The sequence below is a fragment of the Ochotona princeps genome, chromosome 8, assembly GCF_030435755.1.
Source record: "Ochotona princeps isolate mOchPri1 chromosome 8, mOchPri1.hap1, whole genome shotgun sequence".
Lineage (NCBI taxonomy): Eukaryota > Metazoa > Chordata > Mammalia > Lagomorpha > Ochotonidae > Ochotona > Ochotona princeps.
Window position 1 is genome coordinate 24,529,925 of NC_080839.1, and position 27,888 is coordinate 24,557,812.

General features: G+C 42.9%; 1 protein-coding gene across 1 annotated transcript in view; it reads left to right on the forward strand.

Moving 5' to 3' along the window:
• TACR1 (tachykinin receptor 1) overlaps positions 1–27,888 on the forward strand; it is a 160,372-nt gene that overhangs the window by 56,179 nt on the left and 76,305 nt on the right. The window contains exon 2 of the mRNA XM_004590706.2: positions 20,159–20,353. Coding sequence (XP_004590763.1) covers positions 20,159–20,353 — 195 coding nt within the window. The remainder of the gene's footprint in view (positions 1–20,158; positions 20,354–27,888) is intronic.

A 27,888-nucleotide genomic window follows, 5' to 3' on the forward strand; every position in this document is an offset into this window, starting at 1 on the left:
GGAATCCAAACCTTGGTCCTCTCTTCCTCTCCAGGCTGTAGTACATCCAAAGCAAGCTCCAGACTTGTCCTGGTAGCTCCCACTTCCAAGGAAACCTTCTCCTGGGACCTCCTCTCCCCTCCCTCCCTGGACCTGACATGGCCAACTCATTCACTGACAGCTGTGAAGGCTTACTTTGGATATGGCCTCCTCTAACAAGCTCAGACGTGCACCATCTTGCCCCACCTTGATACCCAGCTGTACCTAGCACAAACTTCCCCAGAATGAACCAGTGGCCGTGATGACCAAAGCCAACCTTGGAACTTACGTAAGAGATTAAGGTTCTGGAAAATTCTAAGTTATTAGGTCAGGGAAATCCATGTATTTATTAAAAAAAAAAAAACTGAGATAGTTTGGCCGAGTGATGCATCCTCTAGGTTAAATACCCTCCCCACTAGCTAATATGTCCTCCCGTCCACTCAGCCAGCATTTCCTCTGGCCAGTTTCATCATCATCATTGTGGTCATCATCTCTTTCTCCACCTTCCCCTCTTCCTTCTCCTTTCCCTCTTCCTCTTCCTTCCACTGCCCTTCTTTCTCCTCCCCTTCTTCCTCCTGCTTCTCCTTCCCTTCTTTCTCTCTGATTTATTTATTTTTACTTGAAAGGCAGAGTTATAGAAAGAAAGAAAGAGGGAGAGATTTTCCAACTGCTGGTTCATTGCCCCAAAGGTCCCGATGGTCAGAGCTGAGGCCATCTGAAGGGGTCCTTCAGGAGCTTCTTCCTGGTCTTCACAGCGGTGCGGAGACCCAAGGACTTGAGCCATCCTCTACTGCCTTTCCCGGCTGCAGGCAAGGAGCTGGATTGAAAGTTAAGCAGCTACAACTCAAACTGGTGCCCATATAGGATGCCAGCATCACAGGCAGAGGAAAAGCTTCTATGTCACCATGGCAGCCCCCATGTTCTCCTCTCTAATAAGCCATGAATTCTTCTAAGGAAGACACCATGTGTCATCTGATGTCCGCAGCACCTTCTAGCACTCAAAATATGTTGCATAAATGAATAAGCAAATCAACTCTTCCCCCAGCCTGTTAAATGTTTCCATTCCTTCATTATTCATTGCTTTAGCTTATGCTGCTTTGGCTGTTCAGACAGTTGATTGACGTGCTTGTAAAAGAAGCAGGAACAACTGTCTCTAGTTTGGCAACACACACTAGATTTGTTTGCCAAACTTACTGTGACTTTTTTTTTTTCATCTTTTTTTTCCTGTCTTCTTGAAAGGAAACTTAGAGATTAGAGGGACTGTCATGTAATAACTTTCTCCTAAGACTTCAACATTTGGCCACTTCAAGTTTTTGGCATGAGGATTGGAAGAAAAAAAATGTGAACACTCCAACTATTAGCAATACCTTAAATGGACATAGAGTAGCAAGCTGGACAGCTGGTGGAAGCCGAGACTACAGGTGCTAGCCCTGAGTCCCATCTCCCCTCCAATGGCTGATCACTTTAAGCAGTTTATGACCCAGGCTGAGTCCCTTGTCTCCTCATTGAAGAGGCAAAAATATGGGCTACTATAGGATTATAAAGAGAATCTAATTGCATGGACACATGAAGTCACTAAGTACAGTGCCAAATGTTTCCACATTCTTTCCTGCTCCGTGGCAAGTTTGGGCCTAGAAAATAGAGCAAAACAGTGGAGGTTAGCCTGGGATTTGGGCTTGGACCTCCCCCCTGTCCCCAATAATGGAATGGATGGACAAGTGTCTTGCAACTCCAGGATGGTAGTGCGAGTCCACACAAACAGTCAGACTGCAGCAAAGACAAGCACTGAAACAGACATGGCGTGAAACCTTCGAAAACCTGACAGTCCTCATGGGGTGGCTGTAGCAGGAGATGGGGTGATGTGTTTCTAGCATATGTAAGTGCCTTGGGGGAAGAAACATTGCTTATGCATTTGTGAATTCCTAGTGTCCAACAGAGTGCCTGATCAAGAACCAAGATACATTCGTTAGATAAGGTGGCAGAGGCATAACTTGGGACCACTTCTCCCTAGTTCTCTAACTCCATCCTTCAGACAACTTTTGAAGGTTTAAAATTTTTTGTTTATTTTATGTTTGAAAGGCAGAGACAGAGAATATCCACTGAGTCAATCCCCAAATGCCACAACAGCCAGGACTAAGCCAGACTGAAGCCAGGAACCCAGAATTCAATGTGGATGTCCCATGTAGGTGCCAAAGATCCAAGTACAAGTCCTCTCGTGGCAACTTTAAAGTTGCAAGCATTGCAAAGCTCTTTTCTTAAAGAATCTGCTTGTTGGAGACCCAAATCCTATTCAGTGTAGCAGGGAATATTTAAATCTTCAACTGTTTTGTTTTTTTTTTTAAGGATGGTGGGTCTGTTTATAAGTTGGCTTTGTTCTATTGAGACCATATGGGTTTGTAAATTGGGAGAGCTAAATGGCTCGTTTATCCTAAAAGAAGAGTGATTTCCAGCTATCGGTGCTATCCTACAAGGAGACAGAGAGCCAGTAAGATGATACGAGTTACCCAATAACACCCATCCGTGAAGTCACTACCAATTCTTACTAGACTCTGCAACATTTATAGAAACCAAAGAACATACTGCTTCTATATTATTAAGAGAAGGAAAAGGAGACGTTTTATGCATTTGGGAGCAAGTTGCAATGCAATCCACAAAAAGAAATCATGAGATCCTTATATGTCCTGGCTAGAGCTGTGAACTTTTCCAAGATTATAAAACTATGAGTTTCAATGAAATTTATCCATCCCCTGGGGAAACTAGGAAAGAACATTTCAAGTAATATGTGAGAATCGACTCTGACAGTCCCATTCCATGTTGCAAAGCACTTTTATTAGAGAGACACTTGTATGGGAATACAAGCAAGTTCTGTTGAACTTCTCAGCACATGACATCATTGGGGACACCAGAGGAACTGCATAACTAACATGCATGGCCTTGTCCTTGGGGAGCTTACAGTTTCACCAGGCAGAGATAATGTGGAGCCACTGGGCAGTGTATTTGCAGGTGCATTTAATTTCTATAAGAGTGATAGAGGCAATTCAAGGGAGCCTTCTGAGAGGGTTGTTTGTCAGCATCAGATGAACAGCTTCAAGGGCTCTCTGCTGAACCTCCCAGGACAAGCGAGGCATGAACTACCAGGGACCAGAACAATTCCATACACAGCTGGGAGCATGTGCCTCACATAATCTGCCAGTATCAATTTTGCAGAGAGAACTGACTTCCTTATTCCTTTTAATGACTTTTAAAATCATCTTCCCAAGTACATACCATGTGTCTTTGCTGTTTTGTAAAAAGACAACACCACCAGGCTGATTGTGGTGTGATACTTGAGGCTGTTACCTGCAATGCCAGAGTTCCATTTGGGTGCTGGTTCGAGTCCCAGCTGCTCCACTTTTCATCCAGGTCCTCGCCATTAATGTGCTTGGGAAAACAAGATGACCCAAGTACTTGAGCCCCTGTCACCCACGTTGGAGACTAGGTGAGGCTCCTGGCTCAAAGCTTTGGCCTGGCCCAGCTCCATTATTGGCATTTGCTAAGTGAACCGCTATCTCTCTCTCTCTCTCTCTTTCTCTCTCTCTCTCTCTCTCTCTCTCTGTCTCTCTCTTTCTGTCTTGCCTCTTCCCTCCCTCTCCCCCCACTCTCCCTGCCCTCCGCAGTAACTGCTTTTCCATTAAAATAAGTCTCTGAAAATGTAATTTTATTGTCACTTCTAGCATTTCATCCTCATTTAATTTGCCCTTTGCCTTTCCTTTTTAAAATTTGTATTTATTTGCCATTTTATTTTAAATGCGAAAAGACACACTAAGATCTTTTAACTGCTGATTCAGTCCCCAGATGCTCTCAACTGCGGGGGCTAGGCCAGACTAAAGTCAAGAGTCAGGAACTCAAGTCAGATCTCCCACAGTGGTGGTAGGAACCCAAGGGCTTAAGTCATCATCCTCTGCTTCCCAGGATCCCATTTGCAGAAATGTTGGCATCATAAATGGAATTGGGACTTGAACCTAGTCTCTGCAGTATAGGATGCAGGTATCCCATGCCACATCTTCACTGCTGTGCTAAACACCAGCCCCTGCCCTTTGCCTCTCTGAGCTACCTTGAGTGGGAGGAAGATGAGCATCCTCCCAGCCCCCCATTCCTAATTCACATCAACACATATGGCTAAGGAATCTCTGTGTTAACTTGAGAACTTCAAAGTTATAACTTTTACAGACAAATGGGTAAATTTGACTATTTTAATTCTCATTGTGAGCAGGAAAGCTAGAGATAATTGTACATTCTCCGGAAAATGAATGTCACATTTGATGAGACTTCAGTTTCCATTTTGGTGGGAACTCATTGATTTCAAAGTAACAAAAGCAGACCTTGGAATGCCGCGCACTCCCTCCCCTCTAACAAGCTGGCCGTGCATCCAGAATGCATGCAGTACATTTGTATCCCAGCTTTGCTGGTGGGTTGGCCAAGAGCTGTTGCTTTAGCTCTGGTGCTTCCCCTTGAGTCTTTCCCCTACTAAATGAGATGTTAGCATCTTGGCTGTGTCTGCAATAAACTTACAGTTCAGGTTTTTATTTCTTCCCCCACTGGAGCATCTGGAATCCCGTATCTTCAGCACAACAGGAAAAAGATTACTTCGTTACCAGAATATTGAACACTGATGATTTACTTGTTTATCTATGGGCAAAAGGAAGCTCTGAAATAGTCTATTTTCTACACTGTAGGTTCTGATTGTGAAGAAACCTAGAGTAGTTTAATGTGTGTAGAAAGAGAAGACGCAGCCTTATGGCAAGCCCAAGCTCTCAGGTGAGGAAGAGCTGACAGGTGCAGAGTCACACATCTGCAGCCCAACAGAGAAACTGGCAACATGGGTGCCACTTTGCTGCTGCTCTTTCAGTAGAAAGAGAATCAGTGATACAATAGCAAACCTGGACTCCATCCATGCCTGATTCCTAATCCTGGCCTAGTCGGTCTGTTCAGATACCCTTTTGTCCCAATTCCTTGTGAGCAGTGTGACCTTGGGCAGATGACATAATTTCTCTGTGCTTCAATTGCCTGGGGGGTAAACTAAGGGTGATAACACCTGGGTGATAAAAATAGTTTTTAGGAAACAATAGCCATGAATAGTCTAGCAGGATAACCTGGATAATGCTGTTAATGAAGCAAGGAAATTCTCCTGATCATTTGATTATTTTTAAGAACTTTTCTTTAAAATAATTTAATAGACCCCTTAAATTATTTATGGAGCACCATGTGATGCTTTGTGATATGTGCATATATATATATGCATATATATACATGTATATGTGTGTGTATATATTTGTGTTGGTGCTAATGTGTGTTATATGTGCATATGTACATGTGTGCATATGTGATATGTGCATATATGTGTGTACATATATGCATTATATACACTTATGTGTATGTATACATATGTATCTATAAAAACACACATTTTGTTATGTCTAGCTTGGGTATATGTGTCAGTTCCCTCATTTTCTTTATAGTAAAAATATTCAGTGTCATTTTCTAGATTGTTCATAAAGAAATATATAGTAATTAGTACTATCTGTAGTCAACAGATGCGTACAACAAAAGCTCAGGACTTCTGATTCCTGTCTAAGTACTTAGTCTCCACCGGCCCCCACTCCTTCCACTCCCAGCCTCTGGAAACTACCGCTACATTTTTGATGTCTGAGGTCACCATTTTTAAGACTTCACATTGCATGAGCTTGTCTGTCCATCGCTGGCCTATTTCACTCAACCTGATGATGTCCAGATGCATACATGGTGCAGATAAGATTCCATTCTCCTTAGGGCTAAGTGCATACTTGTCCCATGTTATCCACTCATCAGTGGAGGAACACTTGGATGGGTTCTTTTCCTATATACTAACTAGTGCTGTAATAAACTTGGGAGTGCAGGTGCCTCTTCAACAGACAGATTTCATTACTTGTAGATATATCCCAGTAGTGAGAGCACTAGATCATATGATCACTATGTTTTGGGGTTTTTGAGAAAGCTCTGTGCTGTTTTCCACAATGGCTATTTAATTTCCAGTCCCACCAATAGTATGCGGGAGTTCCCTTTTCTTCCTGTCTTCTTGATGCCAGCTATTCTAACTAGAAGGAGGTGATGTCTCTCTCGGGTTTTGGCTTACATTTCCCTGATGATCAGTGAAATAAATGTTAATTGCATTCTCCTGTTCTTTGGAAGGCTAAATTAATACTTTAACTATAGTGAACAAATTACCCAATATGGCCATTTGGTCAAATCTGCTCAGCCACCTGCATTTTGTAAATAAAGATTTGTTGGAACATTAATGCAGTTTCGCACGGCCTGTCACTTTTTTTCATTTTGCAATGGTACAGTCTAATAGCCGCCACCTTCCTTGATAAGAAAAGAGTTCAGAGAAGGTAGCTTCAGTCGTAGGCATAAAAACAAAGATTTATTAGGATGTTTGATTAATTGCCCAAATTGAATTATCAAGGAGGTGGTGAAGACACATGCCCGCCAGTAGGGATGCTGCCATCTGTGACTATCTGCAAGGCCTCTGACCCATACAGGGTTTGCAATCAGGCAAATGGATGGGTGGGAGTCCCATCTCTACTCTTTATCCGCATTTTATCACACATTTCCAGGAGATCATGTGATCAGTAATGTGGTCACTTTTCCTGGTTCACCTCAGCGCCTGTGTTTAGCATCAGTTCTGTTTCGTCCATCCTAGCCGTTGCGTTCTCACAGGTGTAGGTAGGACTCCAGCAGCAGTGGTAAAGCTCACCGTGCCTGACAAAGTCTCATTTCCTAAGTCCCATTCTGAAAAATACACAACAAATACAGGTGTGTGGAGAAAGTGAGATAAGTATATGAAGGAAAAAGACAGTCTCAGTGCCTGCAGTATTGGAGGATCCCAGGAATCAAAGCTTGCCTGCAGCCAGCTGCATCTCTAAGGAATAGCTTTCCCTTGGTCCTAAGAAAGAAATGACAGAGATGTGGCTGATGTGACTGCGGACCCCTGTGGCTAGGATTTAATGTGTAAACTCTATTGTGTAAATACTGGTTTTAAATAAGTTGTTATTGCTTTTGGAATATCTGGTCTTTGTGTTTAGCTCTGTAATGATCTGAAATGTGTTGTTTGGAATCCTAAGAGTACCAGAGCTCATGCTGGGGTTTCCTGAAAGGCAGTGGCCATAGACATGTGTCCTCAGTGTGACTCCATACAGTGTGTCCTCAAACTCATTGTATAGACGGATGCCAGCATGCAGCCTTAAACTTGAGCTCACCGCACCAGGAGGCCACCTGTTTCACCTCTGTCTCAAGGTGAGCTGTGCAGCCAGCACTTACAGGTACTCTATTTGGGTGCAAAAGGAATTGATTCAACACATCAGTGTTTAAATCCTCAGGCTCTCATGGCAGAACCATACTGCCTTCCATCCCTGCATGCAGTTCACGGCAGTTTTCAGGTCCTTATGAGAGGAGCAGGAAGAAAAGTTCTCCTAATACTCTGCCACAACCTTCTACCTCTATCTCTTGTCCAGCACTTGCCTGACTCACGTTAGGGCTTTGTTACTGAGAAGACCAGCTGGCTCTTCTAGAGGCAGCTCTGACTTATTATGGCTCAGAATAGTGAATGAGATATCTGAGATGAAAGGCACCATGTTGGGAGAATCTGTCAGAGGCTCTACTTTCCCAAAGGAGGGATGGATGGGCTCCATCAGATGCTCAGAAGTAAACCACTGAAAGTGAATGAAACTTACCAGCAATGCCACATTGACCACCTCCTTCCAGATCTCCCATGCAAGTGCAGGCTCCCAAGATTTTGGGCTGTCCTTGACTGCTTTCCCAGGCCACAAGCAGGGAGCTGGATGGAAAGAGGAGCAACTGGGATATGAACCAGCACCCATATGGAATCCTGGCGCATGCAAGGTGTGGACTTTAGCCACTAGGCTGCTGTGTTAGGCCCTACTGAAGCTATTTTAAATAGACACCTTCATCATCTTCCTGGGCCAGCTCCCATCTTCACCCCATGCCATCCCAAACCTTCGCTTAAAGACAGAACATTGGAGGGGTAAGAGTAGCAGGAGAAAGGTTTCAGTGAGAAGTCATTTTCTTCCCATTATTTGGTATCAGAAAAACATTTCAACACGTTGACACCACCATTTTAAAATGGCCACATGGAATCTTTGTGTCAGGTGGGGTGCCCTAGTCAGAGATGCCACCACAGTGGGATTCCAGAAACCACTGACAACGTGAACTCTCTGGCTCCAGACAATAGCTTCTGAAGTGGCACATGCCTACTTCTGCCAGTTAACCCAGTCACCCAGGAAACTAACACCCACCAGAGTAAATAACTGGCAGAAGAGGAAGACAAAGAAAACTTTGGGAAGAGAGGCCTCATAACCAACCAGGTAGAAAAACAGAAGCCACGTCCATTAAAGCTGGTACAAATTGATCTTTTCCGTATGTGGCAATGACTATAAGTAAAATTCCAATTTAATTAATTATGTCAGCCTTCCAAATTGTTCTGCATAGCAATAAAGTTGGCGCTAATGAGCTTATTGCTAAAAATCACATAACTTGTCTTCTATGAGGCTGCTTCCAAAAGTTCATGGAAATGGAATTGAAAATAATCAACTTATTTAGACACTAACATGTTGAAATTCATGCATAGTTCCTTGATAGAATGTGTTTTCCTTGGAATTTTGGCTGTATTCTCATACCTCCTGACATGGAATGCAGGGACAGGGGATATGTCTTGTAAGCATTGGTCTTACGGTTGCACTGCACTGGGGAGTATGCGTTCAATGTGGCCTTTGTGATGGGTTAATGAGGATGAAGATGTGAGAGCTAAGCAGCCTGGAACTCAGATCCTTTTCTTCAAAGTTACAAAGGCAGGCACGCAAGCAGGAAGGCTAGCAAGAGAGCACACAGGAGGCTGTGCCCTGTGAGATGATGTGCTTTGGCCCCCTCCCCAGGGTCCAGGCCCTGCCTGCCCCTGCCTCTACACGTGCTTCCTTCTTGCTTTGACACATGCTTTTCTCCTCTGATCATGCCCTACCTGTTCCTAGTGACAACTCTCCACTAAGCCTCTCATAACCGTTCTCAAAATTGAATTGCAAATAAGGGCAATGAAACACGAGGTGGCATGGGGAGTGGAGGGGAGGAGCACAGGTGGAAGAGGCAAGAGATGGTGAGAAGCTGGGTGTTGGGGTCCCCTAGCAAAGCCCGAATGAGGTCCAATGTGGAGCTGCCTGAGAGTTTGCACCCTGTTACCAGCCAGTGACATCACACTGCAGCCATGCTCACATGGTTAAAACATGGGGGCTGTGGGTAGGGGATGAATAATACTGCCTTAATTTGGTTCTTTTCTTGTGAAATGCTATTAAAGTTGTAAATTGAATACTTCCATCCTTGACAGCAGCTATTAAGCAGACGCCACTGCCTCATTGGCCTTGGGCTGTTTAGAGCATCTTTGGGCGCCTGGCCCAGCATCCAGCCAGTCATCCTGATGGGCTAGGCGTCTGGTGCCTCGGGTACCCTGGCTTCAGACTGAGAGCTGAGTCTCCAGGAGTAGACCACATGGCTTCCAGAGTCTTGAGTTACAAAGGGACAGAGGGGACTGTGTGTTGGGGGCCTGCTGTGTACCAGACATCGCCTGTCCCCTTCCCTGGCATAATCTAATTCAGTAATGCTGCTCTGTAAATATCACCATCCCTAGGCATAAGGAGAAAACAGAGATGCTGAGAAGCCACTTGAAGAGCAATTATGGATTTGAAAAAGTAGTAAGGACATTGAGAAGAGGAAAAGAGGTTTGCCTTGGGCTGGAAGCCTCACCAAAGAAGGAAAGTTATAACTCAGGCGGCAGGAGCTGGATGGCCTAAGGCTGGGATGACAGAAGCCCTCCAACTGGCGGGGGGGCGGGCTGCAGAGTGAGCTGTAAACACAGTTCCCAAGAGTGTTTACCTTCTGGGGCTGTTGCCCTGTATTGGGTATCTATTCCAAAAAGCCCCTCATGCTCTCTGAAAACTCACATTTTCTGTGGTCACTTGACGAGCAGAGGCCACAAGGCCTTATCCTTGCTGACCCAACCCTCTCTGTTCTTGTTTCTGCAACATCTGAAGAAAGACTCAAAGGAGGCCAACATCTTTACCCACCATTTGCTTAATGGGAGGCAGTAGCTGCAAGTCAGTCTGATGGTAAGGAAATACCTTGAGCCTAATTAGGTGCATAGGAAGGCAGTGGAAGAGAAGATTACCACTGATCCTTGATAAGTTGCTGATAAACCGTAAAAGTGATCACTGATACAGTTCTGACTTGTCAGGTCTCTGGACCTTTGCATATGCTGTCACTTACCCCCCAGTGCAACCTTGCAGTTGACCTCCTCCCTACCTCTTTCTAAGTGGCCTCCTGTCTGCTTATGTCTACGAAACACTGCAACTCTCCAAGTGACATATTTCATCACCAATTTCATGTGTATGCTTTTCTTGAGATAGATGTGCCTTCAAAACGTGAAGATAGCAATCTATCTGCACATAGAAGGGGGTTAAATACGGCTTAGTGAATGAAGAGGGGTGAATGAGTGAAAGCAAAGTCTGATATAGGATAAAGTGTGGATAAACCGGCATGTTGCGCACATAATAGACAGCAGTTGCAAGAAGCCTGACTAGTGCTTTAATAAAAAGCAAAGCTAGTTCCGAGATCTGAAGTCAGGCTGCCATGTTCAAACCAAATCCTACCACTGAGTAGATGAGTTACTGAACTTTCCTCATGTAGAAAATCTTTTCATGTAGAAAACGTGGTGCATTAAGTTCGCCTATCTCAAAAAGTCAGTAAATGATAAGATGGGCTTATAGAATATGTGGTGCTAGTACCAATCCAGTTCGCAGTGTGTTAGATTTCCTCTATGTACTCCTGTAGTGTTTGGATTTTTATCTTGAATAACTGGGCAACCAAAAGAAAGATGAGAAGTAATGCAACAGAACTTCTGCTTCTTGCAAAATGACGTTCTAGATATCCTGAGTGATGTTCTTAAAATTAACCTTAAAATACTGAATAAGGTATCATATGCAAGATAATGCTCTTAAATGCATGCATTATCTTGCAGGAAGTGTGGAGTACTCCTGTCAAAGATTAAGTGAAGGCAGTTATTCCGGATGCGAGGCAGAGCAATGAAGCAAGCTTTTCTCTAAAGGACATTTGACCTTGACTCACAGGGAATGAGGACAAAAGACAAAGTCTCAGACCCACCTCTTTAAAGTTGGAAGTACATCTGTGTTCTATCAGTTTCTTAATTTAGTAAGAACTTTTGCCACATTGTTTTCTAAATAGTACCCAAACAAAGCAGTTTATCTTTTCCTTTAATTTTTTAGAATACAATTCCACAGGCTGAGATCTCCCTTACCCCTTCCAAAACTCCCCCCCAACCACAGTGATTTCCCTTATATTATTACAATAGTATAGTCCTTCATAAGCAGTCATAAGTTCATCTTTAAGGCAGTTTATCCTTACCAGTGACATTTTGAAATGAATCTATGGCAACTTTCACAACAATGCCAGTTGTATCATCTTGCAGATAATTTGAATTCACAAATTAATTGGATTAAGAAGAATTGTATAATTATTTAATTAACTGATTTTCTTGAAAAGTGTGATGACATTGACGTAAAATTCAAGATCATTTAACTCTTTGCCAAGTTTTCCTTTTGCTGATTGAGGCAGCATGCTAATAGTTATACTTGACCTTTGGTGTATACACAGTAACAACTGGAATTGAAGGTAAAGAAAATTAACCATACAGTGCAGAAAAATTTTCAAGTGCTACATTATCATTGCCCAGGTTGACAAATGTGAGCACAGTCATTTCAAAGTGAGTGCTAACTTTTGGTGTGGATGCTGCAGCTACTTTGGCAAATTACCTTCTTTTGGTGCTCATAGGCAAAGTGAAAATAATACTTTGTGAACGTTATAGCTTCATCATCAACCTGTGTGAAAAGCTGAAATCCAGTACTTTGTGTGTTTGCTTACAACTGATGGCTCCCAAAAGACTTCATTGAGCTGAGCGAGCAAGAGCAGATGACAGCATATTCAAAGACCCAGAGACAAAAATCAATTAAGCAAGTAATTGCAGATTTACACTATACCATAAAAAGCTCACCACAGCAAACATGCCCAAATAACTCTACTCTCCATAGCAAGATAACTCAGCACCTATCCCAGGCTTCCCATGGGCCCTGTCACCTTACAATTCAAGTCCCCCTGTGCCAAGCATAGTACAACTGATAGGTTCATAAGGGGTCTGGGAGGGACAGCAGCTTTGACTAACAGCCCCATCACTACCTGAATCTTCACTTCCTCTGATCGGTAGTTGTGCTGACTCATGGACTTAAGGCAGGTAGGGGAAGCACAAAAGTCAGTAAATAGCATCATAATGCAATGTTTTAAATAATTAAAATTAAAACAAAAAATGGGGAAATTTTTTTGGATAAAGACAGGATTCAATTCTGTACTTCTATAGCCTGGCACGTGACCATGTGCTTGTAGATGACGGTGAATGGCTCTGCTACCTTGCCCTGATCCCAGCTGCAAATGCAGCTCCGATGAGTTAGAGGTCTGGGGAAAAAGAGAGGCTTCCCTGAGTGAGATGGGGCTGGGCCCGAGCCATGACATTCCCCAAACTCATGATTCAATGACTTGTCCCGGATGCACCTACTCCTGAGCCTAAGAGGCAAACCTGTGGACACCAAATACTATTCCTATCATTCCAAAGAAGGGGACAGAGGCAGAGAATCAGGGAAACACTAGGGACCCATTGATGGGCTGGTGGTAGTATTTATGGAGCCTGCCAGGCCCAAGGCAAGAGACATTTCCACCCCATCAAGGAAATGCATCATTTTTACTGACAAAAAATGATGTCAAAAATGGTCAGGAAAAAAAAATACTAACTCAACGTCAAGGCCACACTGGATGAGATAAAGATGTGGTCCTGTTACAAATTCCAGACAATGGCTTTTTCTTACCTTGCTGATCAGAGAAGCGCGTGCACCCTCCAGAGACGGGAAAGTCAAAGCACAATGCTAATAGTGTTAGTGATGCACGGTGAACTTCTCCCCTTCATCAAGTTCCTGTTAAAGCCCCAAGGTGCAATCTGTGCATGTTCCTCGTTTCCTTGTGGTGATTAAAATCTCAAAGAAACATTTGCACTCCAAACTGCTCTTTCTTACCATACCACTGCCAGACCTAATGTGACAACTGACTCCCCAAATCAAATTTCTATCAATCTGGTTCTCCTGTGTGTAATGACATTCCTCCTACCCAGGTTTTACTTCCCAATTAGTGTGAGTGTAGCCAAGGGCCAGTTGGTCACAGTTGGTCACAGTTGGTAGCATCCTGTGGCCCAGAGGATGGCCGCCACTGTGTGTCTCACACACATATCAGCACAGGCTCGGGAATGGAGTCCAAGTTCAAGAATGTAGATTCCCACGGGAAGGCAGGCTACAGAGATACCATGAACTGGCAAGGAGCTTCTGTCATTCTTGACAAATGCATTCAGGTTAAGGATGAAAAGAAGCATGATTTTACTCACCCTCTGTAATGCTACTAATTTTCTGTCCTTTCTCCTTTTAGGTGTGAAAAATACATGCTCTGTGTTCCCATTCTATTCCAGCCACTCCCATCCTCAATCCAACCCCTGAGGCATTTATTTCTATTGTGAATTGCAGCTTTCCAATGATTTATACTTGTGGTATTGCTTATTCCTAACAAGATTATTCCTAATCAGAAAGTTATTGTGTATATGTTGTATACTGTATATGTGTATATATGTGTATACATACACATATATTTGTATTTGATGCTTAATACAATTATCCCTAGTCAGAAGAGTACACTTTTTTGGGCCTTTTTAAATTTTTTTTTATTTTTTGTGATACATTTCCACAGGCCGAGGCATTTCCCCTTCCACCGTCCCCACTTGCCCTTCCTCTCACTGCTTTCCCCTGTACTATTACAACAGTGTGGTCCTCCAACTATAGTCACAAGTCCATCATTCTTTTATTTAAGTGTATCATGACACTGTAGGGATAAGCAATAATAGAGTGTCAATGCCTATTCCCCACAGTTCATATTGTGGCATGTTCTGCCTCTGTGGTAGCCCGGTCTGGCTCTGAAAGCCTGAATGTAGTTTGGGATACTGAGGGATCTCCTCACGCTGTTCCACCAGAACACTTTACCATTCCTGGTTCAGTGTCTTACATGTGGAATGCCATCAAGGCATTGCTTGTGAGGCTTGCTGTGGCATGAATTCTTCAGGCCTGGTCCTGATGCTCTAAGGAGAGCTGTCACTTGCAACTCTGAACTGAATATGGAGTGCTGTGGGCAACAGGCAAACCTTTTCTAATTATACCAGGCTCTTTGTTAAGTTTCCCAAAGATTAAGCCATAAGTGAACACAGCCTTTGCCCTTACAAACTTAACACCTGATGATAGGGCAGGATAAGACCACAGACTGCTTTGCTACAAGCATGAATGTGAGGGCTGTAGAAGAGAGCCCAGCCAAGGGGCATATGGAAGGATTTCGATTGACTCTAGGTATGATTGTCCTTGTGAGGGCTTTAAACAGTTAAAAAGAAGATCTCCTAGAGAAGATGGGCTTTAACCTATTTCTAAAGGCTTCATAAAAACTCCGCGAGTGGTAGTGGGATACTAAGCAGGATCTAAAGAAGGGTCCCCTCAAGAATTTGTATATAAGGGACTTGGTTCTCTAACAGCCTGGGGATTCTAAGTCGGAATCCTCCTCAAACCATGTGGGTCCACTTGCATCCCATACTTCGCTTCAGTCTAACCCCTCCTAGGCTCTCAATCCCATCCTTGCATTCATTTCCTATAGTGTCATTTCCAACTGGAACTTTTGAATCCACTGATAGCACCATGAAGATGCACCCAATGTGCAGAACAAAATCGTGTGCTTTATAAAACACAACCTAGGGCTCGGCAGCGTGGCCTAGTGGCTAAGGTCCTCGCCTTGATCCCATATGGCCGCTGGTTCTAATCCCGGCAGCTCCACTTCCTCTCTATCTCTCCTCTCAGTATATCTTTGTAATAAAAATTTAAAAATAAATAAATAAATAAAACACAACCTAGAATACAAAGAGTTCTGTCACTTACACGCAAAAAAAAGCACCATGTGTGAGAGGCATCATCTCTCAGGCTGCTCAGAGTACTATTTGATTATAACTTTGTGAGCCCCAGCTTAGTTTAGTAGATAAGGTTGCTGGGAAAGTGATCAGCTTAAGTGATAAAAGTAATATCCCCGGAGAAAATCCAACTGATGGATTTTCTAGTGGCTCATGTTAAAAAAAAAAAAAGTGCTCCCTGAGATGGAGTGAGGTGAGATTAGAGGGGCAGGGATGGAAAACATGTTCAAGAGTCAGAAATGAGACTTCAAAGAAAAACTGATTCCTACACAGTAGCTAACATATAATCAATACAGAAATTAGTCAACAAATACTTGCAGGGAATTTCTGGGTTTAATGGCAAGATCTAGGGAGCTTTCAAGAGACCAGGATCTGATAAAGTTACTCCTGCAGGATGGTATTGGATGACTGTATGACAGAAAACACCTTGGATAATAATTACTTACATGTAATAGCCTCCCATGTGCTCAGGTAGAAAGGTATGACGTGTATGCCTTTGTCCTGTGCATTTGTTTTCATCCATTTTCCTGCCATGGGCCAAGATATTTATATATGTTTATGTAGTCAGTTAAACATTCATTGAGCATTTACTAGATGTGAGAGTGTGGAGGATGAAGAGAGAACAGTTAGATAAACAGAGGAGTAAAATGAAACATGACCACAAGGTTAGAGACATTTGCGGCCATGAGAGTGTGGCCTGTCACCCAGTTGTGAGGCCAGAATTACTGGCAGGGAGGTGGCCAGGCCCAGGTCAAGGCTACAGGGTCATTGTACTCAGCTGGGAGATCAGGTGTTTGTACGCATGGGCTGGAAGGTTGCTCCTTCCACGGAGCCGCTTCCACTCTGCAGTCTGTGGGAAACTGTGTGTCTCTGAAGATGACACCGTGTGCTCCCACAGCTTATTCCTCCTGCTCCCCACAGCACATGAACCAGGTCTGAGGACAGCAAGCCGAGATTGAGGACCAGATCCAGCCCGCCTTCTGTTTGTCTAAATAAAGTCTTTTTGACAAATAATCTCATTACTGATGGCTGTTTTCACCCTGCAAAGTGAAGTAATGATTTCAGAAATAATATGCGCTAAAATGCATAAAATATTTACTGTCTGTCTTTTCCAAAACTGGTTGGTCAACCTTTTTTTTTTAATTTAAACTTAGCAGTTTATAGTATTCAAGCAAGATTTTACAGAACTTCATGCATTTTAGGGTAATCAAAACAGTTTTATAACTCTAAGAAGCCATATATTAACAACTGAAGAGCAGAAGAGTCCTAGGCAGGTGAGCAGAGAAATTCCCAATAACTTAGCAAGTGAGGAATAACTGAACTCTATCCCATCTAGTGAGGTCTAGGAAAAGTTAAATCGGGAGCCTGACAAGTAAGATACAGGCTGAACAATTATAGGCCAACTGACTTCTTTCTGTCTGTGCAAAACTTCTGTATTAGTCTCTGTCTATCTGAGCTAATTTTGGGGCTCCTGAGTGACCCTGATGGTCAGTGCAAGAGAGGATGGGGAGCCAAAGCTGGAACTAAGTAAGGACCAGAGAAAGCTCCTCTCCTGAGTTCAAAAGAAAATTTAGAATTCTTTTATCTCTGAGAATCACCTAGGGCTCCTAACACATCCTGGCCCAGAACACTCCCTAGGACTGGAACCACACATCCCACTCGGGCTCTGGCCCTTGCAGGTTTCTGACAGCCTGGTGATGAATGCATCAACTAGGACAAGGATTCACTGCCTGTTCCTAGAGTCCCGGGAGCCCAGTGCGGTCGATAAATATTTATTCAGTGTGTTTTCCTAGGCCTGCAGCACTTGCTCAGCATTATAACCAAATGAGCACAAATTCTTCAGGGTGGTTTCAGATAAATATATAAATGCATGTTAACGGGATTCAATCCAGTAACAGGGAATAGGGAAGAAACTATCCATCCATCTGTGTACATTATTCAAATAGTACTAACTTCTGGGTGAAGAGGAAAAAAGCCTGTTACATAAGTTATGGAGGTGAAATGACAGGGGGCAAGGAGAGAAATAAGGAAGAAAAGAAGGAAGACTTATAAATGGAGCTGTTTGAACAAATGAACATGCATATATTTTTAAAAGCTAATCTTTTTTATTCTCTCTGGCTTTATGTGGATGATATGTTCATCTGTCACTAAAGCAGCTCCTCCATTCAAGGAATAGCAGAGTTAACTGGGCTCCCAAATGGCAGTTTCTGCAGTAAAGATAAAATATGACTCTCTGCCATCCACTTGGAGATCCAGTGCCAATTTGCTGATTTAATTCTCCTTTAAGCTCAGTCACATTAGATTCTGTATGGTGTATCACCAATTTGGGCATGGGGATGGATGTTGGGATTCACTTATTTAAGACTGAATATTTATCCTGAGTTAGAAAAAAATTAAAATCTTGCATTGAGATAATATTAAAAGAGAGGAATGTAATTACCACATTCTCCCCCTGCCTGTCCAGGGCTCCATTGCTGTTAGGTGGCAGGAAGGCCACGGAGCTGGAAGGGGAATCAAAACTGCTCAGGTTCTCCTCAATGCACGTGTCCAGGGATGGAAGGATGGAAGGGCCATCAGAATCCAGGAAGTGATCCTCCCTTGGCGGTAGCTGTGGCCATTTGGGGAACTTAGAGAAGACAGATAATACTTGATTGGCAGCACCTTGAGAGGGGTCTTTGCCTTTTTGAGGTCCTTCATATGGCATTTGATTGATGGATTTTGCAGCCACCAACTTTATCAGGAACACTTAACCAAAGATGTATAGATTTCTACCAGCTCCACTATGCTGTCCTGGGCAAGTCTCTTCCTAATTCTACTCGCTTCTGGCTTTCAGATCACCTACACACTTGCCTAACAAAACAGCAAGAAAATTCTCTGGAAGATTCCTTCCTGGGAACTATCATGATTTCTGATCTCATATCCAGTGTCTACACACCGAACACCTTCAGTGGCATTGCTCTTGCAGACCAGAGAAGGAAGTCCTAGGTCTCTAATAAGAAAATTCAGAGAAAAGTGTTCTTAAGTTTAGAACAACAAAAGGAGTTCCAAAGAGCCCTGTTCAGGCACTGCACTATGAATTTTTCTGGACAGGAAATTAGAGCTCATAACTCAGAAAAGAGAGAAGGCTCCCAAGGCCTCCTGCCCATGGAACAGAATGTTCTGGTTTGTCCCTTCTTGCTTTCCCCACCCCCATCCCTCCAGGCCCAGATCCACCCAGCACAAGTTTCTCCAGTAGACCACCTGTCATTCTGAAACTTGCTAACCTGCACAGCTCCTGCAGGCTCTGAGGAATTTATCAGATTCCCCTGTGAGGTTACTCCTCTTCTCTTCGGGTTTTCTGGTTGTTTATTGACATGACTTTTCTCCCTGGATAAATTAGAGCATCGCAGGGTGCCAGGGGCACTGGACTCTGCTTGCAGTGAGTGCCTGCTGAAAATTGCTTGAGTGCTTGCTGAATGAAAACGCTTCGCTTGTAACCCCACATCCCAAATCTGGCCCAGAAATCCTAGGAATCCAAAGGTAATAGTAAAAAGAGTTCTGTGGAGTTCTGTGATGCCAGCAGAAGGCTGTGCTGCTCTTTGTGTGTTTCTGAAGTCTCCAAAAGCATTTTGTCCCATGAAAGCCAAAAACGTCTGCCTGTCGGAGAGTCAAGCATGCAATTCGGAGGTTTTGTCTGAATGTCTTTAAACCCCCACAACTGTACAAAGCATTGTTCCTACTCTTTAAAAAAAATGTGGATTTTAAAAGATGGATTTATAAACATAGCAAGAAAAGTACACATAGGGAGATGCCTTTTAAAGTGGAAGAGGAAGAATGGATGTGCTTATGTCTGTTAGGAAACACTGATTGGCCAGTATATCATTCCTCTAGGCTCTGTGGCATCTCAGAGACTGTGCACAGTTTTCTACATGTGGACACGCCCTTTCAGATGACACTGTTTAGCCCAGATACCGGACATGGCCTGGAGCTCTAATCTGCATGCTTCCCCTCCAACAAAATTCCATGTGCTCTGACATGTCCGCCCTATCCAGACAAAGCATCTCTGAGTTGGCCACAGCCACGGCCTGCTAGATGCTCCAGGAGCAGGTGAAGATCTCCCCAGGAACTAACGGGTTTTGCTGGCTTCACACCACTGCTTCCTTCCACCTACAGATTCACTTCCCTTCAAACTGTACAGACCAATGTGGGGCAGCTCACCTTTCAACACGCCCCACATAAGCAAGCACCTGCTGTTTCTATGACCACTAAGATCTAAAACAGGAAGTCCTTTTTGTTTTAAGATGCATTTATTTATCTTAAAGTCAAAATTACGTATAGAGAGGGAAATGGAGAGACCTTCCATTCTCTGGTTCACTACCCAGTTGGCCTCAATGACCAGTGCTGGGCCAGGCTGATACAAGGAGCCAAGGGCTTGATTCGGGTCTCCCATGTGGGTGCAGGTGCCCAAACACTAAGCCCATCTTCCAGTGCTGCTTCCAGGCCATTAGCTTGGAATTGGACCCAAAATGAAGCATCCAAGACTCAAACTGGTACCCAAATTGGATGCCAGCACCACAGGCAGCAGCTTCAACCTCTATGCCACAATGCTGGGTCTCCAAGACAGTCTTTGTGTGAAGTACCCTTACACAGTTTTCCTGATCTTTCTAATTTCCCCTTAAGCCTCTGATCTGTTCATGACCAGCATGTTCCCAGCACTAGCATTTCCATGTGAGATTATCTCCCTGGAGTGTTGCCAGGCAGGTTCTGAAAGATTAAAGGCTCTTGCTGACTTTTCTTAGGGATTTTCAGCATTACTTGTCACAAGCCATAAAGCTGCAGACCAGCATGTGGAAAGGGACTGGGAAGTGGTTGTAAGCCTCATCAGGAATGGGGATTGTGTACTGGCAGTGAAAACACAGAACTGCTGAGACAGATGTGTCGGGATTGAACCATGCCTAAATCCTTTCTTCTCCATTGCAGGTACATGGCCATCATCCATCCCCTCCAGCCACGGCTGTCAGCCACCGCCACCAAAGTGGTTATCTGCGTCATCTGGGTCCTGGCCCTCCTGCTGGCCTTCCCCCAGGGCTACTACTCCACCACGGAGACCATGCCCAGCAGAGTTGTGTGCATGATCGAGTGGCCAGAGCATCCCGACAAGATCTACGAGAAAGTGTGAGTCCACCTGGCTCCCATGGGGCCTCTTTGTTTTCACATTATTTTGGTGTTAAAGATTTACTGTGTACCTGTAGTGTTTTCTGATGTTGTGTGGATAGGTCCTTGGCTGTGGGAGGACTGCACTATCCCAAATACTATTATAAGCTTTAAAAGAGCATAGAAAAACCCAGAGATGTGGTGTTAACAGATCCTTTGCAAGCCCCGCCAAATACTTCAGGTTTTTTATGGGACATGCCTCCTGTGAGTATCTGCATTTCTTTGGGAATTTTTCCCCCAAGTTGCAGAATTGCATTCCTGCATAGCACGGAAAAAGCAGAAGGGTGGTTGTTATCCCCATTTCCACAGCTCTCAACCATTGCTGTTGGGACTCAGTGAATAGACAGTGGCCAGGGAGCTCCAAGGTTGGTGTTTTGCACTATGTCCAGGGTTACCCCATGGGGTTTAGCCTCATTTGTGTTACAGCAGCTGGCTCCATAACACATCCTCTACTGTCCACCAGCCCTCTGTTCCTGAATCCCTACATTCTTCTCCCAAGTAAGATACTTGAACTTGAATGTATTTCCCAGGATTTTCCTCAGGGGAAGACTAAAGTCAGGCATATACATATGAGATACATGGGGAAGCAGGGCCGGTACTCTGAGATATTACAGATCATAAATTTCTTTCAGACAGATCTGTGGCTCCCAGAGGCCTGGATGATCATATGCAGGGATTTTCAAAGTATCTTGGTAGTTTTCTCTGTGGACTTATCCTACAGGCAACACTGAAGTGGCTTATTTGTTTTGTTCTGCTCAAGTGAGCAAGAGTGATATGCATATTACCATTAGTGTTCTGGACTCCTAGTGCATGGTAATATGAGTCCTTTGAAAGCTTTCTGTAATTCTCCAATCTTGGCTTTATTAATGTGAGTTATATAAAGGAACACTGGTGTTAAAATCAGAGGATGGGGAGAGGGGTTAATTACAAAATTGCCACTAGCCTTAGAACCCTGGGCAAGAATCGTAGCCTCTCTTTGTTGTTAAAATGGAAAATGTTAACATACTGTCTTGCATACACAATTGTTGTGATGATCAAATGAGCTAATGCATTCTCACCTGGTAAGCTATTAAATGCCAGACAAAAGGTATGAACCAAATACATTAGATAGCAACACAATTATGAAGCCTATAAATTTACTAAATGTCAGCATGAGATGCTGTACCTGTCACGCCTCCAAGATTTGAAGGCTTGGGAGCCTGTTGCACACAAAATCATCCTGCTGCATGCCTTCCATGGAGCAGGGCAGTACAGCTTACAGAGAGTGGTGCACAAAGCTCCGACTCCGCCTTCCAGACACCGACAGTGGGATTTCATTGATCAGGCAGCGGGGGGATTAATGCTCAGCCCAGAAGGAGACATTGAAAATTGTTCTTTTAAATGAAGTTACAAGCCGGAGCAAGATCTCGGCAGGAGGAAGAGCACACTATTACAAACTGTCCAGGATCCGTGAATTTGTTCAAGTCAAAGGTTTACTCAAAAAGACAAAGCAATAAAAATTCTGAATTAAAGCTTGACGTGTCAATTATCAGAAACTTGTGTGGACTCCCTGTGCTGTGACTCTGTTCTCAGGTCTCATGATCTTGCCGAGATCTGACCCACCTTGTACAACATGGCAACATTAGCAGGAGTTAGGAACCGGAACTGGGAACCAAACCCGAGCACTCCACCAGCATGGCATGTGGGCATCTTAACCCAAATATCACTCCATCCTCAATTTTTGTTTTAAATATGAGAGGTCTTCAACAACTTCATGGGAAATGTGTGTGATGAGAAAAGTATGCATGAATTCTAAAATATTTTTGAACCAAACTGCACTTAGTATTTTCATTATGCTTTCCATAACCTTTCGAAGAACCCCTCACAGTCACAATTCTTTTACAAGTTTTTACAAGTTTATCTTGGAGATGAGTTTGCTTTTTCTGTGATTTAGTCCTAGAGTCATGCTGAACATTGTTGTGTTCTGTGCTTAATAATGACCATAAAATCATTTGGAGATTCAACACAATATATTGGGTTCTTTATGTCTTGCTTTAGGAACTTAAAGTTTCTGATATCAGATGTGTGGTTAAGTTTGTCATCATCATTTATTTCATTATTTTAGCCTAAAAGTGAGTCTGATTTACAAACATTTTATAGGGTCTATTCATAGCATGTAGTATGGTTGACACAATAGTATTAGGGCGTTTTACAAAAATAACTGAATTCAGAAATCTTTCAGGGTGGGTGTTTGGCAGAGTTGTGCAATCACTGCTTGGACCACCTGCATCCCTTGTCAGAGTTCCTGAGTTTGAGATCTGGCTCCTCTGCTGTGAGTGCTAGCTTCCTTCTAAGGCACACCATGGAAAGGCAACAGGTGATGGCTCAAGAACTTGAGTCCCTATCACCCACGTGGGAAACTCCGAGTGAATTCTGGATTCCCAGTTGACCTGACCTGGCCTGGCCTAGTCCTGCTTTACTTGTGGAGTAGACCAGCAGATGGAAGATCTCCCCCATAGTCTCCTCTGCTTTTCAAATAAAATAAAAATAAATAAATTTTTAAAAGAGTTTAGACAATGAGTGCCCCAGCTTGAAGGTTCACCACACAACAAAAAGGCATGCCAGCAAGTTAAGGTTTCTGCAAAAAAAACATTTTTTTAAATAATTAGCAGGTGCGCAGTCTCCATCAAACAAATTGGGCCTACACCTTTGCTCACCACTTTGTGTGCTGTTAGTCTTCTGCCAGTGAACCCAGATCGATGGGTGACACCAGTCTTCACCAGGTCCCTACTGCAGGCAGGGCACTGGGCCAAGTATTTCCCATGGGTTTTAATTTTTTTCTCAGACTTCCATATGGAATATACTGTTGAGCTTAAGGCCTTAAGTCATTTGACCATTAGGATTCAACTGCAGAGTGATGGAGCTGGGAGTTGATCCCTCATCTAACTCAAGAACCCGTGTTCCTATCGTAATTGTTACACTGCCTCCAGAAAATATTTCCATCTGGTTTCAAATTCCAGATATAGCATACTGTGAAAACGACAATCATTAGTTCTACAAGAAGGAAATACAATTAAGTACTTAGTTTAGAAACTGTGAAATTTAAATTCCTTTAAAATATGTCCCAACACATTATGAAGGCTGTTGATAAAACAGCATTGAATAAAGCTTTGCAGTGCGCTAATATCAGATGCAAATTAAAGCCATAATGAGAACTTGTTGCACTCTTGTCATGGGAGCAAATGCCAAGAAGTTTGATAAAACTAAGTGTCTGATATTTTTTAAAGATTTATTTACTTATTTTGAAAGGCAGGCTTACAGAGAGAAGGAGACACGGAGAAAGAGATCTTCCATCCCTGAGTTCAACCCCCAAATGGCCACAAGAGCAAGAACTGAGCCAATTCAAAATCAGGAGCCTGGAGCTTCTTCCAGGTCTCCCATTAGGTCAGGAGCCCAAGGAACTGGGCCATCCTCTGCTGCTTTCCCAGGCCATAAGCAGAGAGCTGGACCAGAAATAATGGAGCAGCTGGGACATGACAAACCATTCCCATATGGAATGCCAGCACACAAAGGTATAGAATTAACCATACACTGTGCCGGCCCCAATGTCTGAAACTTTTGATGCAAGTTTGGAGTAGTGATAACTTTAGTCTGTTACTAGATGTATAAGTTGAGAAAAATTGTATTTGAAAATATCTTAAAATTATCTAAGAAGAAAAAGCAGTTGTGTAGACCTTGTAAATCTAAAATTTTACCCAGAGGTAATTATCCTGGAAAAATCCATGCATACATGCAAACACACCCAAATACATCTAATGTATGCTCAGAGCAGTACTGTTTTTCATATAGCAAGTCACAGATGCCTGTGCCGTGCCCATCATCAATAGAACGGATAAAAACTGTGGTCTCAATGTGTAATGTTGAATATTATGTTGCTAATTAAATGAACAAAAGGCAGCTGCTTGCAGCATGGATGGCTTTATAAAAAAAAAAGGTCTAGGACAAATGAAATTATACTTTAGGAATACATAAACAGATAATAAAATTATAAATACAAACAAAGACATGAAGGCCATGGTCATCCTCCTGCCAAGCAGATGCTGTATGATCAAAAGGAACACATGGGGGCACTGCTGAGAAAGTGGTATTGGCATGGGCAATGGCAAAGAGTACACCATCCTATTGTCAAGACACAGTTAACAACATTGGGAGTCCATCTTTGGAAGTAGAGATGCATACTATGTTGTATCTTTACATCTGGATATGATAATTTCCATTAACACAGTTACTGTACATCTGCTTAAATGAAAAGCCATAAAACAAAACCAACATCAGAAAGAAAAAAGAAATTAAAAATTCCATGAAGTTAAATAACATGCTACTAAATGACTAATGTGTTGCTGAAGAAATGTAAAAATCAAGAGCCTTCTTGAAGAAAATGATGCTACTGTAGGTCTGAGTCATTGAAGAATTTAATTAGAAGAAAGTGCTTTGAAGAGATGAAACTAAAAAAAAAAAGAAAACACCAAAATGATCTTTGTTGGTGAGATATGTCTCCTGTAGGCAACAAATAGATGGGTTTTGGGTTTTTTAATCCCATCTGCTAATCTATAACGGTTAATTGATAATCAATTTACATTCAGGGTTAATATGAATGGGTGGTAATTTGGTCCTGTCATTTTAGCAATGGATTGTTCATTGATTTAGTCTTCTGTTTTTATTTTACTGGCATGTTCTTCACATTTGCCTTTGGTTTTGGTGGGTGCTATTCCTCTTCTCTGTCAAGAGAACTTCTTGAAGTATCATTTGTAGGGCAGGTTTGAAAGGAGCATATTTTTTCTTGATTGTGGAAGAATTTTATTTCATTTTCAAAGACAAAGGAAAGCTTTGCTGGGTACATTATCCTGGGCCAACAATCATTTGCTTTTAGAATCTGGAATATGTCACTCCATTCTCTTCTGGCCTGTAGAGTTTCCTGTGAGAGATCTCCCATGAGTTTAATTGGCATCCCTTTATATGTCAATTCATTTTTTTCACGTGCACATTTAAGGATCTTTTCCTCATGTTCAATTGAAGAGAGCTTGATGATCATGTGTCTTGGTGAAGACTGCTTTTGGTCAACCCTGTTAGGAGTTCTGTGCCCCTCCTGGATGTTGTTTCCCAATTCTTTCTCTCAATTAGGGAAATTTTCCTTTATTATTTCATTAAATACATTTGCAAACCCAGCTTCTCTTTCTGTACCTTCTGGGACTCCCATAACTCTTACGTTTGACCTTTTAATAGTGCCTTTCAATTCTCGAATACTTTTTTTGGCCTGATCCAGCTCTGCTTCCTGCTTTTTGTTCATTTCCTCTTGGTGACAAGAAATAGCTTCTAATTTTGAGATTCTTGCTTTTGCCTCCTTTATTCTATTTTGGAGACTCTCCACTGTATTTCTGATTTGCACCACGGTATCCTTCATTTCTGATATCAGCTTTCATTTGATTCATTTCCTGTGTAATATATTCCTTAAATTCCTTGAATGCCTGCTTTACGAGCTTCTCATTGTTGATAAGAAGCTTTATAACAAGTGTTTTGAATTCTGTATCCCCCGTTTTCTCAATGTCTTCCTCAGTGAACTCTGAAGTTAGCAAAGGGTTTTGTTCCTTCACAGGGGAGTCTTCAGTAATATTCATTGTGCCTTTGTCTCTTCTTTTGCTCTTGGTCATTGTACTTCTGCTTAGCAGATTCTTTTCCTTGGAGCAGGTTTCTAAGTTGTGTCACCCACAGGTCTGCAATTTGATTTTACTTGTTGCAGTTGATACACAGCTTTTTGTTTGCAGTCACTTGTGCACTCCCTTTAGCAATTTCCAGGTCTGGGTTCTTACGTTAGATATCCACCATGGTCTCTGTAGCCCCAGCTCCTGGCTCACCAGTCTCCACTTCCTGTGATCCTGTGCTAAGACTGCACCGTTGTCTGTACAACCTTTCTCCCACTTCCTGTTAGAGCAGTTCCAGGATTAGGGAGATACCAGGTGTCCTGTATAGCTAGTTTGTTGGTGGTGCCAATCTTGCTGGAACTTGTTGCCCATTAGGTCTGGGTGCCACATGGACTTACTTTGACCCCGTACGATGCCAAAGTCAGTATTATTTTCCCTGTGGGGCCAGTGCAATACATGAAACTCAGTGCATTCACTCCCAGCTCAGCACATGTGCAGCTCACTGTTATCCCTGCAGTCTTAAAGCTTTTGCCACACTGTAGAAAATGGAGACTGATGTGCAATTACTAGAGTTCTTGATCTGCTGGCGGTGAGGTCTGAGGGCTACCTGGACCTATCTTGGGTGGAACCTGTAGGATGCCACATTGTTGCAATTCACTGAGCCTGAAATGAGTTCACTCCCAGCTCAGTGCATGCACAGTCCTCTCCCATAACCTTTGTCTCCCTACACAAAATGGCACCCAATTCAGCTCTGGGGTGCAGACTGGGCTGTGAAATCCACCATGTTTCTTCACTGCCCATATAGGACCTGCCGCACTCTCTGCTCCTGGTCAAATCAAACAGACCAGCAGGATGAACAGTTCTTTGTCTGGGTTCACCTCCAGAGCTCCCCGTGAAAGTCCCTTCCCACCTTGTTGCTGGTGGAGTTCAGATCACTGTTTGCTGAATGCTGCTGGGATATCAGTCAATGCAACACCACACCATTGTGTCTGCTGCTTTCCCATGTCTGTCTGTCTCCAGGTGCCCCTCTGCTGTCGTCCTGTCCTCTCCTGTTTCCTGTAGTATGACCTCTCAGCGTCACACTGGCTAATGTTTCTCAGTCTGTTTAAATAGTCCTTACTCTATTCTGCCATCTTGATTCTCCTGCTATGACTTCTTTAATCACTTGTATTCCCATCAGTCACTAACATTTTTATGAATATCATTCTAGTCTTCAATTTAATCTCCAAATATATATTATCCATAGTTTCCTTTTAAATCTTCTGTCCACATATTTAAGCCAGTGTAAATAGGAAAGCTTCCTTCTTTGTAACAGGAAATATAGTTTAGCATGCACACTGCTGTGCATTCTATTTTTTAACTTAATTGGATGTCTCAGATTTTTCTGTATCAGTTCATAGCTTCTCTATTCTATTTTCAGTATTCCATTTATCAAGTATGCACTGTCATTGGATCAGTCACTATAGGTGGCCTTTGAATGTGCTACTACAGTGTGCTGCCTCAGAGAGCTTTTCCACAGTTCATGCAGGGATGTATGCAGCATAAAATCTCCAAAGTAGAACATACCCTTTCAATTTTTGATATTTAACCTCCATTGTAGGATTGTGCTAATTTACAGTCCCACCAGACTGTAGGTCAACAGACCTTATTGTTTTGCCCTTAGACTTCTGCTCCTCCAATAGGCTGAATAAAAGGGAAAGATATTCAGAGTTACAGTTATGTTTCTCTGATAAGAGTGAGTGAACATCTTTTCGCAACTTAGCCACTTGCACATACATCTGATAATCTACCGCTTCCCCTTATCATATCTAAGCATTT